Below are 18,222 nucleotides of genomic sequence, written 5' to 3' on the forward strand. Positions count from 1 at the left end.
GATAGATAGCTTGTTTGTGCAACAAGGCTGAAATTTCGGTGTCCACCAAAACAGCGTCTTGCGAGGAAAACACTAGGGGTTTTGGAACGGAAGACTGTTTGGGAGATCCTACAAATTCTATATGGAAACCTTGAATTGTTTGCAAGACCCATGCATCCTGTGTAATTTGATTCCATTTGTGGATAAAATTCGCCAAACGACCCCCTACTTTTAAAAGGGAAGAAGGGATAACACTTACCGTAAGAGGATGTTGATGAAGATCCTCTGCCACCACAATGTCTGAAGCATCTGGCCCTGGTTGGGTAGAAGTTGGCAAAGCGGTTGTGATCTTGGAACTGTGTCTGTCTGAAGCCTTGTCCTCTGAAGGAGTTGGTTGATTGTAGACGGCCGGACGAGCGGCCCCTGCCTCGGCCGGCCCCATGGAAAATTCGAGTGGGAAAAACCTTTTCATTGAGGAGTGTGCTTTGTCCAGGGAAGTGAAAGTATTCACAAACTTCCCTAACTCCTTTATTGAGGGTTCACCAAACAAACCTCCTTGCGCTACCGGACCTGCTTCAGAATCGGCTAGATCTCCTAGCTTGGGGTCCACTTTAATTAATAAAGAACAATGGCGTTCGGTGGAAAGGGCTCAGTTAGCATTCCCCAAAAAAATTATAGCGCGCTGTGCCCAGCCTGACAAGACCTCGGGAGAAATTGAAGTACCAGAGGATTTAGCGTCTTCCGCCATGTCCAGGATTTTTGTCAAAGGGCCCAAGACATCAAGAAGTTTGTCTTGACATGCCCTCCAAGACCTGTCAATTCCTTTCTTAGGATCTTTTATACATTTTTGAAGAAAAGTAGACATCCTGGGGTCTAACTCCGGAGTGATGGCCACCTTGTCTGCTAAAGAAGGTCGAGGACATTCTGCCCGTAGACAATTACGAGAATCTTTCTCCAGCGGCTTCCTGATGCGTCCCGCTATGTCAGATGCCACCTTGTCAGACGGTGCCCATTCAGATGACCTAGGATGGATAATGTCATCTGGATCTAACATGTCTGAGACTTGAGGAGCAGGCTGCGACCCAGAAGGAAGCCAAGGTCTGGATGGACTGGCGTCCGTTTCCTGGTCCCCAGAAGAATCACTATTCGGGAAGATTGGTGACAGGGGCCTTGAGGAATCTAAAGGAAAAGGGGGATCAGAAGGGGAAATTAGGGAATTCCTGAATTTATCAAAGAGATCTACATCGATACCCAATTCACGAGGACGCTTAGCTGGAGGCGCGTCTGTGAAAGTATCGCTGGAGGCAGGAGGGGCCAAAGGAATAACAGTAGAGGTTGAGAACTTTTCACATTCGCGCGCTATCTGTTGAGATAATCTGTCCTCGAGGGGACCAATTGCTTCAGAGACGGCCCTATAAATGGACGTGTCCACAGCATCAAAAAATCCCTCCTCCTTATTAGGATCCATATTAGAAATATGGAAAAAACTATAGAATAATATAAATAATAAAATATTTAGATTAGTACAGGGAGTGCAGAATTATTAGGCAAATGAGTATTTTGACCACATCATCCTCTTTATGCATGTTGTCTTACTCCAAGCTGTATAGGCTCGAAAGCCTACTACCAATTAAGCATATTAGGTGATGTGCATCTCTGTAATGAGAAGGGGTGTGGTCTAATGACATCAACACCCTATATCAGGTGTGCATAATTATTAGGCAACTTCCTTTCCTTTGGCAAAATGGGTCAAAAGAAGGACTTGACAGGCTCAGAAAAGTCAAAAATAGTGAGATATCTTGCAGAGGGATGCAGCACTCTTAAAATTGCAAAGCTTCTGAAGCGTGATCATCGAACAATCAAGCGTTTCATTCAAAATAGTCAACAGGGTCGCAAGAAGCGTGTGGAAAAACCAAGGCGCAAAATAACTGCCCATGAACTGAGAAAAGTCAAGCGTGCAGCTGCCACGATGCCACTTGCCACCAGTTTGGCCATATTTCAGAGCTGCAACATCACTGGAGTGCCCAAAAGCACAAGGTGTGCAATACTCAGAGACATGGCCAAGGTAAGAAAGGCTGAAAGACGACCACCACTGAACAAGACACACAAGCTGAAACGTCAAGACTGGGCCAATAAATATCTCAAGACTGATTTTTCTAAGGTTTTATGGACTGATGAAATGAGAGTGAGTCTTGATGGGCCAGATGGATGGGCCCGTGGCTGGATTGGTAAAGGGCAGAGAGCTCCAGTCCGACTCAGACGCCAGCAAGGTGGAGGTGGAGTACTGGTTTGGGCTGGTATCATCAAAGATGAGCTTGTGGGGCCTTTTCGGGTTGAGGATGGAGTCAAGCTCAACTCCCAGTCCTACTGCCAGTTCCTGGAAGACACCTTCTTCAAGCAGTGGTACAGGAAGAAGTCTGCATCCTTCAAGAAAAACATGATTTTCATGCAGGACAATGCTCCATCACACGCGTCCAAGTACTCCACAGCGTGGCTGGCAAGAAAGGGTATAAAAGAAGGAAATCTAATGACATGGCCTCCTTGTTCACCTGATCTGAACCCCATTGAGAACCTGTGGTCCATCATCAAATGTGAGATTTACAAGGAGGGAAAACAGTACACCTCTCTGAACAGTGTCTGGGAGGCTGTGGTTGCTGCTGCACGCAATGTTGATGGTGAACAGATCAAAACACTGACAGAATCCATGGATGGCAGGCTTTTGAGTGTCCTTGCAAAGAAAGGTGGCTATATTGGTCACTGATTTGTTTTTGTTTTGTTTTTGAATGTCAGAAATGTATATTTGTGAATGTTGAGATGTTATATTGGTTTCACTGGTAATAATAAATAATTGAAATGGGTATATATTTTTTTTTGTTAAGTTGCCTAATAATTATGCACAGTGATAGTCACCTGCACACACAGATATCCCCCTAACATAGCTAAAACTAAAAACAAACTAAAAACTACTTCCAAAAATATTCAGCTTTGATATTAATGAGTTTTTTGGGTTCATTGAGAACATGGTTGTTGTTCAATAATAAAATTAATCCTCAAAAATACAACTTGCCTAATAATTCTGCACTCCCTGTATTACAGAAATAATATATATATATATATATATATATATATATATATATATATATATATATATACATATATATATATATATATATATATATATATATAGCTGGGTGTCAGCTTATAGATTGAAGAGTGTTATACACTCAAGTAAGAGAGGCTAAAGCCAGGGACAACAACACCCCAGTGCACAGAGAAATCTAGAGGGGTAAATAGCAATATTTATTGCTTGCCTGGGAGTATGTCCCATAAAATGCCAATATTATAACCGAAAGGGTTAAGTATTATTACATTGAATAAATAAATACAGACCCCGAAGAAGTAAAGGGACGTCAGAGCCTTTTTTATGTTTAAAATTATATAAATACAGACCCTAGCAGGCAGGGCGTCTCTCTCCAGGCAGGGAAACTTTCAAGAGACAAACGAAAAAACGAACGCGCTGAGGAGAAAACTCGCTCTGTTCTGAGGAGAAAAAGGAAAGTGCGCTTTTCCTTCAGCGCGTCTCCTTTAGCGCGTCCGTTGCCAGGGGAAACCTTCCCGACGAGCGTCCTCTGACTATCGTCGGGAAGTTTCCCACAGTGCACAAAGTAAGACGCTTGCGAAGGGGCGAAAAACGCTCCCGCGAGTTAACAAAGCAATATACTCACAATGAAGATAAATAACAGTACAAATATTACACAATGACACACAATTTTCGAGAGCAAGAAAAAATTATGACTCGTCTGCGAGCAGCAAAGAAAGAGGAGGAGGAGATAACAAGGAAGGACTATGTTATGGACTGCCTATTGCTGATTGGACAAAATACCTGTTGTTTATTCGTTGAGACTGTACTCCTATTTCCCAAGTGTTCATGGGAGTTGTAGTTATTGTTTTGTTCTTTGCTGCTGATTCAATAAAGTGGAGAAAGCAAGGCATAATCCTCGCCTCCGGTCCTGACATAGAATTCGTGTGTGATGATGGGTGTTGGAATGTGTGATGCAAGGGTGGAACTTGGGATGACGGTTGGACAGATGCGGTGGGGATCTGGTGGAAGCTGTACTCGCTGTACCTGTCTGCTCCTTAATGCAAATAAATCAAAGTAAACTTCAAACCCTGTGATGAAACTTTGTCATAACTCCTCCTCCATTCCCTTTAGTAAGTAATGGATAGGGCCACTGAAATAAGTAAATTATGCTACAAGAAAAGGGAAACTATGCAGCACAATGCTTCACAATTTGTGGCAGTATTACTTTGTTGTTTTGTCACTTTTACCCATGTTAACAGTCTCTGGACAAAGGCTTCTCATTCTTCGTATCAGTTTAACCCCTGAATACAGCGGTCAGCAACTGAAAGGTGCCTCTTCAACCTTTGCCAAGAGGCTGCCATTGTGCGGCAACACTGTGGCAGCGTTTCTAGGAACTGTTGATCTCTTCGAGGTAGAAACATGTTTTTTTCCTAAAATCTGCAAATAAAGCATCAGATGATTTGGAGGTGATGCAAACCCGTTATTATGCAGAAAACTCAACAGCAGCAGAATCTCATAATTCTAGTAGCTTGGTTATGAAAAAGGACCCCAGTAAAACACGCAATGTTCTCTAATTTTAGAACATGTGTATATTTATCTCTTCATCTTTCTGCCAATGTGACATCGACAGTTGACCACATGCTTATTATTTACTGATATTCTTGCAAATAAAATATTTCTTCACTTACATGGAGGTTTTGTTGAAAGCTTAGGTGTAGTGAATATGTAAAGGTAAACTCTTGTCATCCTTTAGAAAAACGCACTTTAACTGTATTGTTGCTATCCAATGGAGCTCACTATTTTTAGGAAATGGGTCATCTGCAGCCCACAACAGCCCGTACCACTACGTACTACATTATGTACGGAAGATATTAAGGTATAATGTATCTGGATTTTTTTGTTAGAGAGCAAGGTATCGAAATAAACAGTTAAGTAGCATTTGGGGATGCAAACAGAAGAAATAAGGTGGAAAATACAGATACCTGCTAGCTGAAAAAAGAAATGCTTATGGAAGAAGATATTACAGCTGTGATGCCGACACATAACGTCACAACTACCTGTTTTGTTATTTTCTCTCCACAGAGCAGCGTAGTTAACTACATTGACCGCAGACCTAATCCATCAAAAAGCGACCAGTTGTTCTTTGTGGTGTTTGAGTGGAAAGATCCTTTCATTCAAGAAGTTCAGGATGTGAGTAGACTTTCTTATTCATTTTCATTTGGCCCAGTGCTTCTGACATCATGACGCTAGTTGTTTACCAAATAGGTGAAGTGTTTTGCCTCTATCCATTGTGCCAGAGAAAAAGATAAGTTTTATGTTTTTCCAAGAAATTCTGGCAAAATAGTTCAGCAGTTCACATTGTCCTTCTCTAAATATACTAATCACTGCTAAGTCATAGATGCCAGATCAGAGACTGAATCTGTTCTATCACGTGATGAGATACTGGCTTCAGATCAGAACTTCATCCCATCCCTAAGTCATGATGAGACACAAACCCCAGATCAGAGCTCCGGCCTACAGTATCACATGATTGGACAAATGTATAATCTCTGGGCTTCAGCCTACCTCCACATATGATGAGACGCAGATATGGCATCAAAGCTTTAGGCAGCCCCATTTCACGCTGTTATAATGAGTCCAGCAGAGGGGTATCTCTGTTGTGGGGGAGGTGAGGTGGGCAGTGGTGGAGTGGGGTGGGAAATGATAAGTAAGAAACAACTTCGCCTTATTCTGAGTAGAATGGTGTTTTAGGGCCCAGACCTACCAGATTTCCCTATAATTGCACATCCCAAAACATTAGACCCCATTTTAATGGCCGTAAATGGGAACCTAGTAAAATCTGCAGGAATGGACAAGAGCAGGAACTGCAGGTGGAGACACAGTCTGGCCCCCGCTGGACCTCTACAAAGGTGTTTGGGGGAATTGACAGTGCCCGTCCAGACTCCAGATGCTCTGGTCTCTGGCTCCCAACCCATGAACCCTCCCTGTTCCCAATGCTCGTATGATTCTAAACCCTGGACTGCCTATCACCCACCCTCCCCCACTAACTCCTAACACCATCATCTCCATGCCACAGCAGCAGTGCTGTTTGTGAGTGCATCAGTCTGATACCACACCCTGGGCTACAGCTGGGTTTGGCCCCACCTGGCCCTATCTAGCATCAATAGGCTGCAGTAAATGCTCTACTAGCCACTGAGGTACACCCCTAGACATCCTGCAAACTCCTGCTTTTGCCCTGACCTTCATCCCCTGCTCCCATTTACCACCTGCCACAAATCAGACGATAGATCGGAGCATTTAACAAGTCGTAATCAGGATCACTATGGAATTTGACCCAGAGAAACTTGGTCTAGGTTGTTATTTCTTATTTAAGCGGGCAGTACAGGGGCAAAATTGCTGCTCGGAAATATTCATTTTGGACCCTGTAACTTAAGTAACCCTGCACCGCTTTATATAAATTCAGGGTCTTACCATTAGTCCGGTCCTGCTGCACAGGCTAGAAACCTCTATGAAGTAATATAGAGCACCCTAATCCTTCCAGCAGCACAGTGAACAGAGCGGTACACAGCTCTCTGCTGCTGCAGGGTTGCGCCTGTACTGGTGCCTAACATCATAAGGTGCTATCATCTTTCAAGAAAATAGCTCCTGTCAGAATCCACTTCAGAGGGCCACGGGGCTAGCAGGAGCTACTATGCCCAGCCACGGGGGTTGAGGCCTTTTACTCCTGATGTCTGGGGCCTGACCTACTGTACTCACACAGCCATAAATTATTATAGAGCTAAATATTCACTTTTACAAAAAAGAGAAGTATTTTATTTTAATGCAGTCAATACAGAAGTAAATATAACATTCACACATAACTACACAATCCCCCTGAGATCACAGCTCTAGTGTATCATAGACAGTTGCTTGAGTCCCACTCACTCCTTGCTCTAGTGATCGTGGTTATTCCCCATTCACTTTAGGCAACATCTAGGGTATGCCCCACAAGTAATCTGAGTCTCAAGAGTCCACTCCGACTCTATGGCAAAGTCCATGTGTTCCAGCACAGAAGAACTATCTAGCAAGGAAGTTCCCCCGGGTCCAACTTTGCCCAAATGCAGTCTTTCCTGCACCTGCAGGATCAGAGTGTCCCAAATTCCTGAACGCAACCTCCCCCCCTCATCAGGCACCGGAGCAGCAGCAGTTTCAGGTTAGGGACCCAGTCATCAGTACAGTTGAGGTACTCAGGGTAGGGGTGCACGTCCATTACCATGTAGAGGCCTTTTCTGTCCCAACAGCCCCCTTAGTGATATATGAAGGTAATTGCCAGCCTGGGCCTCTGCATTTTCCTTAGCAGTCACAGATCTCATCAGTACATCCCGGACATGGTAGAAGACAATTAAAAATGTAAACTGGCTACATAATCTTTATCCTAAAATCACTTTACTGGCCCTGAAAACTTCTCAAACTACAAACAAATTTCCAACTTGCCTCCTATTACTAAAACACTGGAGACAGTCACTATGCCACTGGATGCCTCATTCCTAGAGCGCCTCTTCGCCCGAGACAAACCACCTGCTCAGATTCTTCCATGCAAGTGGTCTTCTACACTGGGACTGAGAAATTGGGTTGTTGGTTGACTGGGGCGTGAGCCCTGGGTAAGCAACAGCCACAATCCCTTGCAGGGTGAACCACAAAAAGTCACTAAAGTAATCTGTGCTTAGCCCTGGGTAGCCTGGCACAGACAGCAGTCAGACTAAACTTAAAGGCAATGTGTTAAGCAGTTATGCGGTTCACAGGCAGCAATACATTGAAAACAAACCACAGTAAAAAAAAATCTCAAACCAATTTAGATACATAGAGTAACATGTAATAAATTATTTGGCACCACAACCATCAAAATCCAATAGGTAGAACCAGAGTTATGAATTTTTAAATTTTAACTGACAAAATAGCAAGTCCGCCATTTTAGAAAATGGCCATCTAGGTACCCGTAGCCTGATAACCAAGGGTCCAGAAGTGGATGGAGACCTCTTGGAGTTTCAAGACTCACTCAGGCTAGGTCCAGGTGTGGGCTCAAGATAGTGGGAGCCTGTTGTGTCCCTGTGGCTCTGAACATGAGGGCAGGCAAACTAGCTCTTTAAGTCACTTCTGAAGTCCTGGGTGCAGGTGAGGATGCAGAGATCCACAGCAGGGCTGGCCTCTGAAGGTTCAATGCAGTCTGTAGGCAGCAAAGCAGTCCCTCCGGGTAGAGCAGCAGTCCGGTAGAGTGCAAAGCAGGTCACAGCAGCAGGCAGTCTTCATAGAGTCTTTCCGCAGGTCCAAAAGTGACTGAAGAGTGGGTCTGAGAGTCTTATTTTGTATACCCTGGTGCCCTGCTCCTAGAAGTTAGGAGAAGTTTCCAGAAGGGTTCCTTGAAGTTCCAGGAGTTTCCTGCCTCTCCTGCCCTGGCTCCTAACTGGCAGTACAGACAATACAGGGTTGTTAGACCTATTGTGTGGTGTCAGAGCCCAGCCTATTCAGGTGCAAGGGGGGCTATGCTTAGCTCCGTCCCCCCATCAGGCCCATTCAGGCTCTGCTACTCCCATTATTGTGTGACTGTCTGGGGTGAATTCACAAAGTCTCAACTGTCAGTTATACCCAGTCATGTGACCTAAGGCAGGCTGCAGGCACAAAAGGCTAAGAGCAGGAAAATGCCAACTTTCTAAAAGTGGCATTTTCAATCTTTTACGGATGAACTCAACTTTACTGTTAAAAAAGGTTTATCATTACAATTTCATAGGTATCAAACATGACATAGCTACCTCCTCTGGTTTAGGAGTTATAGCTTATCAAATATAATAAGGAATCCCCAATATTATCCCATGAGAGGGGTAGGCCCCACAGCAACGAAAAATGATATTTAGGAGTTTTTCACTACTTGGTCATGTAAAACTTGAAAGTACCTGTCCAACCTTTCAATTCCAAAATCCTCCCTGCCTTACCGGCTACCCAGGGCCTGCCTTTGGAATGACTTGTATGTAATAAAAGCAGAGTTTAAGGCTTGGCAAGTAGTTTTAAATGTCAGGTCGACATGGTAGTGACACACTGCCTTCAGGCTACAATGGCAGGCCAGGGACAAGTTTTAAGGTGCTACTCAAGTGGGTGGCACAAAAAGTGCTGCAGGCCTACTGGTAGCATTTAATGTACAGGCCCTGGGTATATGGTATACCCCTCTACAAGGGACTTGAATGTACATTAAATATGGCAACCAGGTGTATGCCAGTCAAACCATGTTTTAGGAGAGTGAGCACAAGCACCTTAGCACTGATTGGCAGTGGTAAAGTGCACAGAGCCCTTATGCCGACAAGCAATAATCCTGCAAAAAGTAGAAGGAGGAAGGCAAAAAGTTTGGGGGTGATCCAGTAGAGAAGGCCATTTCAAACAAGGTCACAGAAACTTAATTCCCAAACATGACAGATGTCACTCTTCATTCTGTCTTGAGGAGAACATCTGTTTGTTGGGACCGTGTCATGGGTCTGTCCTCCCCAACATTTATGTTATTTATTGATTATGCTTTACAGTCTTGGCTTCTGTAATTTGATACAGACATCTCCTATTCAGGGATGTCCATGTAGTAATGCTATTCTTTGAATAGGACTTGTGATGACTAAGGCAAATTAGACTGATGCATTATTTTTCTGTGACCTCTTAGCGGTATGGCTTAAGAACATTGATAAAACAACCTTTTCAACTCTGAACCAAACTCTGGCTTAATTCTTCTTGGTACAGTCTTTATGTGTTTGTACATATTGCTCTAATGTATATTGTTGATATTTTATATATACAATTTAACAACTTTCATTGTCAAAACAAGTTATTTTTCAACGTAATAGTTTTAATGGTTCCTTGCTATGATTTTTTCATATTTTGTAGCGCCAGAGGGGTAACTCAGTGCTGAACACTTTCTCCCTATTCACCTCATAAGTTATTTGTTAAAGGGAAGAGCTACTTTACCACGGGGACAGGGGCCATCCCTATGCCTTGTTACTGCTGGGCCTCTCACTTGCATTTGATACCATTAACTATATTATTCTACATGACGCCTGGACAAATATGCTGAATAGGTGGAACATAACTTACTTGGTTCATATGTTTCTTGGCTTCTGGTCTGTGTTAGATGCTGGTCTCTAGTCCGTGTTGTCCCCAACTTCCACAACTACCTATGGAGTCCTCTCAGGCTCAGCCTTTACACCGAGCCTCTTTAACTTCTACGAGGATCCAAAGGACTACATCCTATTTGGTCTCAGTGTTAAATATCACGTGTAAGTGAACAACACGCAAATCCAGACTAGATTGGAGAATGATATGTTGCCAGCTGCTTAAAGGAACCCTAGCACAGGACACGTCAAAACCAGTTCTTACTGAAATTCATGAAACAGATATCATACTTGTGGAGTAAGTAAACCCTTCATCTTACCTGGCCAGGCCTAATTCTAATACCAGCTTCCAAGGCTCGGAATGTGGGTGTCTTGTTTGACTGCGACCCCTCTTTCATCCACCTAGTAAATGCTGTCTCCAAGAATACCTACATTCAGAGGCAGAAATACATGTTGAAGGGGATCCACTCTTTTATACTTTAACTGAAAGGTTCCCATGTCCACATTCCACATCTGCTGCCAAATGCCAGGGCCCTATGGAGTCTCTTGTGAAATGGAAGGAAGTGTCAGCTTTGTAAGCTCTGCTGAGAAAGACTGAGTTGACAAGACTGGTCTTATCTTCTGCCCCCGGACAAGCTCTACATCAGGGAGTGGAACTGTCTTGAGTCACCTCCAACCTTAAAACCCTCAGCACCACAATGTTCTTAAAATCTGGTGCTGCAACAGCATTTTCCCCACTGAGACCACACTTCATACCTCTCCCTACCCATTCCTTCGAAGTGTTTGTAATTGTCAGCCCTTCCAATAACAAGACAATATTTGTTTCCCTTTAAATACACTGTCACATTCATAGTTCCAAGAGCTTTGTGAATTTCCAAACCCATAGGTGTGTGCTTGAACATTGCAAAACTTAGGAATTCCTGGCATACATGTATATGTACATAGGGGCGCTTGGTCAGCCCTCTTCATCCATTAGTTTGTTGAGCTGTCATTCACATTACTTCAGCCCACCTCAGTAAACAGCGTGATACAGAGGGTCAGTCCAGTTCACCTATTGGTTGTTTGCACTGTCGGTGACAACAGTTTGTATGATCACATGCGCCCGCCTGCTTAAAGAGAAGTGCACTTCAGTGTCAAGTCTGGTGGGACAATACTTTACTTTTACAATGCGTAATTCTTCCAGTCTTAACTTTTTCTAATCTTCTATTTGCGTTTAAACAATGTCTTCTGGTTACAGTAATTCACAGCCAAAATATATTTTCTTTGCACCTATGAGAATCATATTGTTCGATGGCATATGTTGCTGCAGATACACATGTTTAGCACAGTCCGCTGCCTGGTGTTGGGCTCGGAGTATTACAAGTTGTTTTTCTTCGAAGAATTCTTTTTTGGTCACGGGACCAAAGGACTCCTCCTTCTTCGGCTCCATTGCGCATGGGCGTCGACTCCATCTTAGATTGTTTTTTTCCGCTGTCGGGTTCGGACGTATTCCTTTTCGCTCCGTGTTTCGGTTCGGAAAGTTAGTCAGAATCTCGGAAGAAAGCGTCGGTATTGTTCCGTTCGGTATCGGGATAGTTAGGTACATCGACACCGATCATCGGAAGACTTTGGGGTAGTTTCGATCCCCCATCGGGGCCTGGTCGGCCCGACCGCGTGCGACATCGAAGCCGATGGAACGGACCCCGTTTCGTTTCTGCCCAAAATGTCACAGTAAGTATCCTTATACAGATCAGCACTTGGTCTGTAACTTGTGCTTGTCCCCCGAGCACAAGGAGGATACCTGTGAGGCCTGTCGAGCCTTCCGGTCCAGAAAAACACTCCGGGACCGAAGAGCCAGGCGTCTTCAAATGGCTTCTACGCCGACAAAACAACGTTTCGACGAGGAAGAGGAAACATTCTCGGTTCCGGAATCAGAATCCGGAGACTCCGACGTCGAAGAACAGCTACAAACAGTGAGTAAGACGTCGAAAAGTAAAACCATTGAGAAGACAAAAGCCCAGGGGACGCCACTGCCAACAGGCCATGGCTCGACCCATAAAACCGGCGAACCGTCGAAGGCGCCGAAAAAGGGCACGCCCATAGCGAAGACACCCGACTCCGGTCGAGGGACCGCCATGGAGCAACCTCGGAGCCGAGATAGCGGCGCCGAGAGGCAAAAGCAAGATGCCGGCACCGAAAAACATCGGCATCGAGACACACTGCCGAAAGCCACAAAAATCCTGTCGGCGCCGAAGCCGAAAAAAGATCTCTCGGCGCCGAAAAGTTCCACACCTTCATCCTACACAGAGGAACAAGGAATAAGTGGCCAGATGCACAAATTTGGACAAGAGCTCCAAAGTGTAGAATCGGACTACACACAAAAGAGACTGTACATCCAGCAAGACACAGGGAAGATATCAACCCTTCCCCCAATAATGAGGAAAAGAAGGATCGGACTTCCAAAGGATGACGCACAACCACAAGCCAAAGTGGTTAAAAAAGTCACGCCTCCGCCCTCTCCACCACAGGCATCGCCGGCACAAACACCGCCACAAATGCACTCACCAGCGCAAACTACCATAAGTCATGACGATCAGGATCAAGACGCTTGGGACCTGTATGACACCCCAGTGCCGGACAATGATCCCGATTCATACCCCACAAAGCCGTCACCGCCAGAGGACAGTACCTCATACTCGCAACTGGTGGCTAGGGCAGCAGAATTCCACAATGTCCAACTGCATTCCGATCCTATAGAGGATGATTTTTTATTTAACACCCTCTTGGCTACACACAGCCAATATCAATGTCTCCCAATGCTACCAGGGATGTTACGGCACGCAAAACAAATTTTTGAAGAGCCCGTAAAATCAAGAGCCATCACCCCAAGGGTGGATAAGAAATACAAACCACCACCCACAGACCCAGTGTTTATTACTTCGCAGTTACCACCTGACTCCGTGGTAGTAGGGGCAGCTCGCAAGAGAGCAAATTCCCATACATCTGGCGACGCCCCACCTCCGGACAAAGAAAGCCGAAAATTTGATGCGGCAGGAAAAAGAGTAGCATCACAGGCAGCCAACCAGTGGCGCATCGCAAATTCACAAGCGCTGCTGGCCAGATATGACCGCGCACACTGGGACGAGATGCAACTTCTCGTAGACCATCTTCCCCAGGAATACCAAAAAAGGGCGCAGCAAATAGTTGAAGAGGGACAAACGATCTCAAACAATCAAATCCGCTCTTCACTGGACGCAGCCGATACTGCAGCAAGAACAGTCAACACTGCTGTCACCATAAGGAGACACGCTTGGCTACGCACTTCAGGCTTCAAACCTGAAATCCAGCAGGCTGTCCTTAATATGCCCTTCAACGAGAAACAACTTTTTGGCCCTGAAGTGGACACAGCCATTGAAAAACTTAAAAAGGACACAGACACGGCCAAAGCCATGGGCGCACTCTACTCCCCGCAGAGCAGAGGCTCTTTTAGAAAAACACCATTTAGAGGGGGGTTTCGTGGCCAACCCACAGACACCACCAGCCAACAAACAAGAACCACACCATATCAGGGTTCATTCCAAAGGGGAGGTTTCAGGGGATATAGAGGGGGTCAATTCCCAAGGAGTAGGGGAAGATTCCAAACTCCAAAAACACCTCCACCTAAACAGTGACTTTCAAGTCACACAACCCCTTCACTCAACACCAGTGGGGGGAAGACTAAGCCAATTCTATCAATCTTGGCAACAGATTACAACAGACAATTGGGTATTAGCAATAATCCAACATGGATATTGCATAAAATTCCACACATTCCCACCAAACATCCCTCCAAAAACACGCAAAATGTCACCACAACATTTAGAACTTTTAGGACTAGAAGTTCAAGCACTACTGCAAAAGGATGCAATAGAGCTAGTACCAGTACAACAAAAAAACACAGGAGTTTACTCCCTGTACTTTCTAATTCCAAAAAAAGACAAAACATTAAGACCAATATTAGATCTCAGGACACTAAATACCTACATCATATCAGACCACTTCCACATGGTCACACTACAAGACATCATTCCACTGCTCAAACAGCAGGATTACATGACCACATTAGACCTAAAAGATGCGTACTTTCATATACCGATACACCCTTCTCACAGAAAGTACCTAAGGTTCGTATTCAAAGGAATACATTACCAATTCAAAGTCTTACCATTCGGAATAACAACTGCACCAAGAGTGTTCACAAAATGTCTAGCAGTAGTAGCAGCACATATCAGAAGACAACAGATACACGTGTTTCCCTACCTAGACGATTGGCTAATCAAGACCAATACAGTAAAGAAGTGCACAAACGACACCACATATGTCATACAAACCCTTCACAAACTGGGTTTCTCCATCAACTATACAAAATCACACCTCGAACCGTGTCAGACACAACAATATCTAGGAGCAACCATCAACACATCAAAAGGAATTGCCACTCCAAGTCCACAAAGAGTGCAAGCATTCCACAAAGTAATAAGTGCTATGTTTCCAAACCAAAAAATACAAGCAAAATTGGTGCTAAAACTTCTAGGCATGATGTCATCATGCATAGCCATTGTCCCAAACGCAAGACTACACATGCGACCCTTACAACAGTGCCTAGCATCACAATGGTCACAGGCACAGGGTCAACTTCAAGATCTGGTGTTGGTAGACCGCCAAACATACCTCTCGCTTCTATGGTGGAACAGCAACAATTTAAACAAAGGGCGGACATTTCAGGACCCAGTGCCTCAATACGTTATAACAACAGATGCTTCCATGACAGGGTGGGGAGCACACCTCAATCACCACAGCATTCAAGGACAATGGGATGTACACCAAACAAAATTTCATATCAATTACCTAGAACTGTTAGCAGTATTTCTAGCGTTAAAAGCCTTTCAACCCATAATAACACACAAATACATTCTTGTCAAAACAGACAACATGACAACAATGTATTATTTAAACAAACAAGGAGGAACACACTCAACACAATTGTGCCTCCTAACACAAAAAATATGGCAGTGGGCGATTCACAACAACATTCGCCTAATAGCACAATTTATTCCAGGGATCCAAAACCAACTAGCAGACAACCTTTCGCGAGACCACCAACAAGTCCACGAATGGGAAATTCACCCCCAAATTCTGAACAAATACTTTCAAATTTGGGGAACACCCCAGATAGATTTGTTCGCAACAAAAGAAAATGCAAAATGCCAAAACTTCGCATCCAGGTACCCACACCGCGAATCACAAGGCAATGCTCTATGGATGAGTTGGTCAGGGATATTTGCATACGCTTTTCCCCCTCTCCCTCTTCTTCCATATCTAGTAAACAAGTTGAGTCAAAACCAACTCATACTAATAGCACCCACATGGGCAAGACAACCTTGGTACACAACTCTACTAGACTTTTCACTAGTACCGCATGTCAAACTACCCAACAGACCAGATCTGTTAACACAACACAAACAACAGATCAGGCATCCAAACCCAGCATCATTGAATCTAGCAATTTGGCTCCTGAAATCCTAGAATTCGGACACTTAGACCTCACACAAGAATGTATGGAGGTCATAAAACAAGCTAGAAAAGCTTCCACTAGACACTGCTATGCATCTAAGTGGAAAAGATTTGTTTGCTACTGCCATACCAATCAAATCCAACCATTGCATGCCTCTACAAAGGACATAGTGGGATACTTACTACATTTGCAAAAAGCAAACCTCGCTTTTTCATCTATAAAAATACACCTCGCAGCAATATCTGCTTACCTACAAACTACTCATTCATCGTCTCTATTTAGAATACCAGTTATTAAAGCATTCATGGAAGGACTAAAAAGAATTATACCACCAAGAACACCACCAGTTCCTTCATGGAACCTTAACATCGTCTTAACAAGACTCATGGGTCCACCTTTCGAACCCATGCATTCCTGTGAAATGCAATATCTAACGTGGAAAGTCGCATTTCTCATTGCAATCACATCCCTCAGAAGAGTAAGTGAAATACAGGCATTTACCATACAAGAACCATTTATTCAAATACACAAAAATAAAATAGTTCTAAGAACAAATCCAAAATTTCTACCAAAAGTCATCTCACCATTCCATTTAAATCAAACAGTAGAATTACCAGTGTTCTTCCCACAGCCAGATTCCGTGGCTGAAAGGGCACTACATACATTAGACATCAAAAGAGCACTAATGTACTACATTGACAGAACAAAGCTAATCAGGAAAACAAAACAACTGTTCATAGCTTTTCAAAAACCACACATAGGAAATCCAATCTCTAAACAAGGCATTGCTAGATGGATAGTCAGATGTATTCAAACATGCTATCTTAAAGCCAAGAGAGAATTGCCTATTACACCAAAGGCACACTCAACCAGAAAGAAAGGTGCTACAATGGCCTTTCTAGGAAACATTCCTATGAGCGAAATATGTAAGGCTGCAACCTGGTCTACGCCTCATACATTTACTAAACACTACTGTGTAGACGTACTAAATGCACAACAAGCTACAGTGGGCCAAGCTGTACTAAGAACATTATTCCAAACTACTTCAACTCCTACAGGCTAAACCACCGCTTTTAGGGGAGGTAACTGCTTTATAGTCTATGCTAAACATGTGTATCTGCAGCAACATATGCCATCGAACTGAAAATGTCACTTACCCAGTGTACATCTGTTCGTGGCATTAGTCGCTGCAGATTCACATGTGCCCTCCCGCCTCCCCGGGAAGCCTGTAGCCGTTTAGAAGTAAATCTTAAATCTTAAACATTTGTACATTTGTAAATAATTATTATAAACCTTTTATGTACATACGTATTCACTCCATTGCATGGGCACTATTTATAGCAAACAACTCCATCCTCACCCTCTGCGGGGAAAACAATCTAAGATGGAGTCGACGCCCATGCGCAATGGAGCCGAAGAAGGAGGAGTCCTTCGGTCCCGTGACCAAAAAAGACTTCTTCGAAGAAAAACAACTTGTAATACTCCGAGCCCAACACCAGGCAGCGGACTGTGCTAAACATGTGAATCTGCAGCGACTAATGCCACGAACAGATGTACACTGGGTAAGTGACATTTTCATTCTGTGATGTGTATTAAAACTAAAAAAAAGATTTCCATACGTATTCTAAGTACACCATCCTCCCTGGGAGGACATGCAAGCTTTCTCTGTTCATGCCGCCAGAATCTGAAACAGCATCCCTCTGAACATCAGATCAGCCCCGATCTACAACAGTTAAGAAAAAAAGATGAAGGCACAACTTTACCCCTGACGCCTGTCCTGAACCTTTCTCCAATATTTGTTTCTTCCGGGGGGTCATGCACCCTATTCAATGCTCGGTTGCTCTTGAGCTAGGTTTGCATTCTACATTTACTTGCACACACATATTGTTCTATTAAAATTTTACTTTTTTATTTTATGTTTCTTATTGCACGAATATGGACTCAGATTTACATGTTTTCTTTTTATTTCTAGGCATGTGTTATCATAAAATAAAAAAATTAATTATATCAGCGTGCCAAGGTCTGACCTCATGGCCTCGCCAATGCTTGTTCTGTTTGATAATACTCTTATCCAGTGGCGTAGCGTGGGTTGTCAGCACCCGGGGCAAGGCAAGTAATTTGCGCCCCCTAACCCGTGGATTTTAGCACTCGCGAGCGCGGCCCCCCCCCCCCCCCCCAGATGTTGCGCCCTGTGCGGCCGGCCACCCCTGCACCCCCCACGCTACGCCACTGCTCTTATCTTCCTCAGTGGCTTCCCTCACAGTACACAGATCCTGTATTTGATAATGCACGTGCACACACTGTGTTCCTCGACATCTTTCTCTTTCACTCTGTTCTGGTATTGTATCCCATACAAAAATAATGTTTTTTAATTCTGCGCTCCTGGATGTGGGAGTCTGTTGCAAGCATGCATTTGTGGAACTGTAACTGTGATCTTGGTAAGGCTCCCTGTACTGTACTTTGCATCAACGTCTTGGAAAAGAAATGGCATTACACCAATGGAGTAC

The 18,222-nt window shown here is 44.0% G+C and overlaps 1 protein-coding gene across 3 annotated transcripts in view; it reads left to right on the forward strand.

Moving 5' to 3' along the window:
• PACC1 (proton activated chloride channel 1) overlaps positions 1–18,222 on the forward strand; it is a 166,417-nt gene that overhangs the window by 138,348 nt on the left and 9,847 nt on the right. For all 3 annotated transcript variants that reach the window (XM_069233924.1, XM_069233925.1, XM_069233926.1), the window contains one exon: positions 5,144–5,251. In XM_069233924.1, coding sequence (XP_069090025.1) covers positions 5,144–5,251 — 108 coding nt within the window. The remainder of the gene's footprint in view (positions 1–5,143; positions 5,252–18,222) is intronic.

This window comes from Pleurodeles waltl, chromosome 5, assembly GCF_031143425.1.
Source record: "Pleurodeles waltl isolate 20211129_DDA chromosome 5, aPleWal1.hap1.20221129, whole genome shotgun sequence".
Classification (NCBI taxonomy): Eukaryota; Metazoa; Chordata; class Amphibia; order Caudata; family Salamandridae; genus Pleurodeles; species Pleurodeles waltl.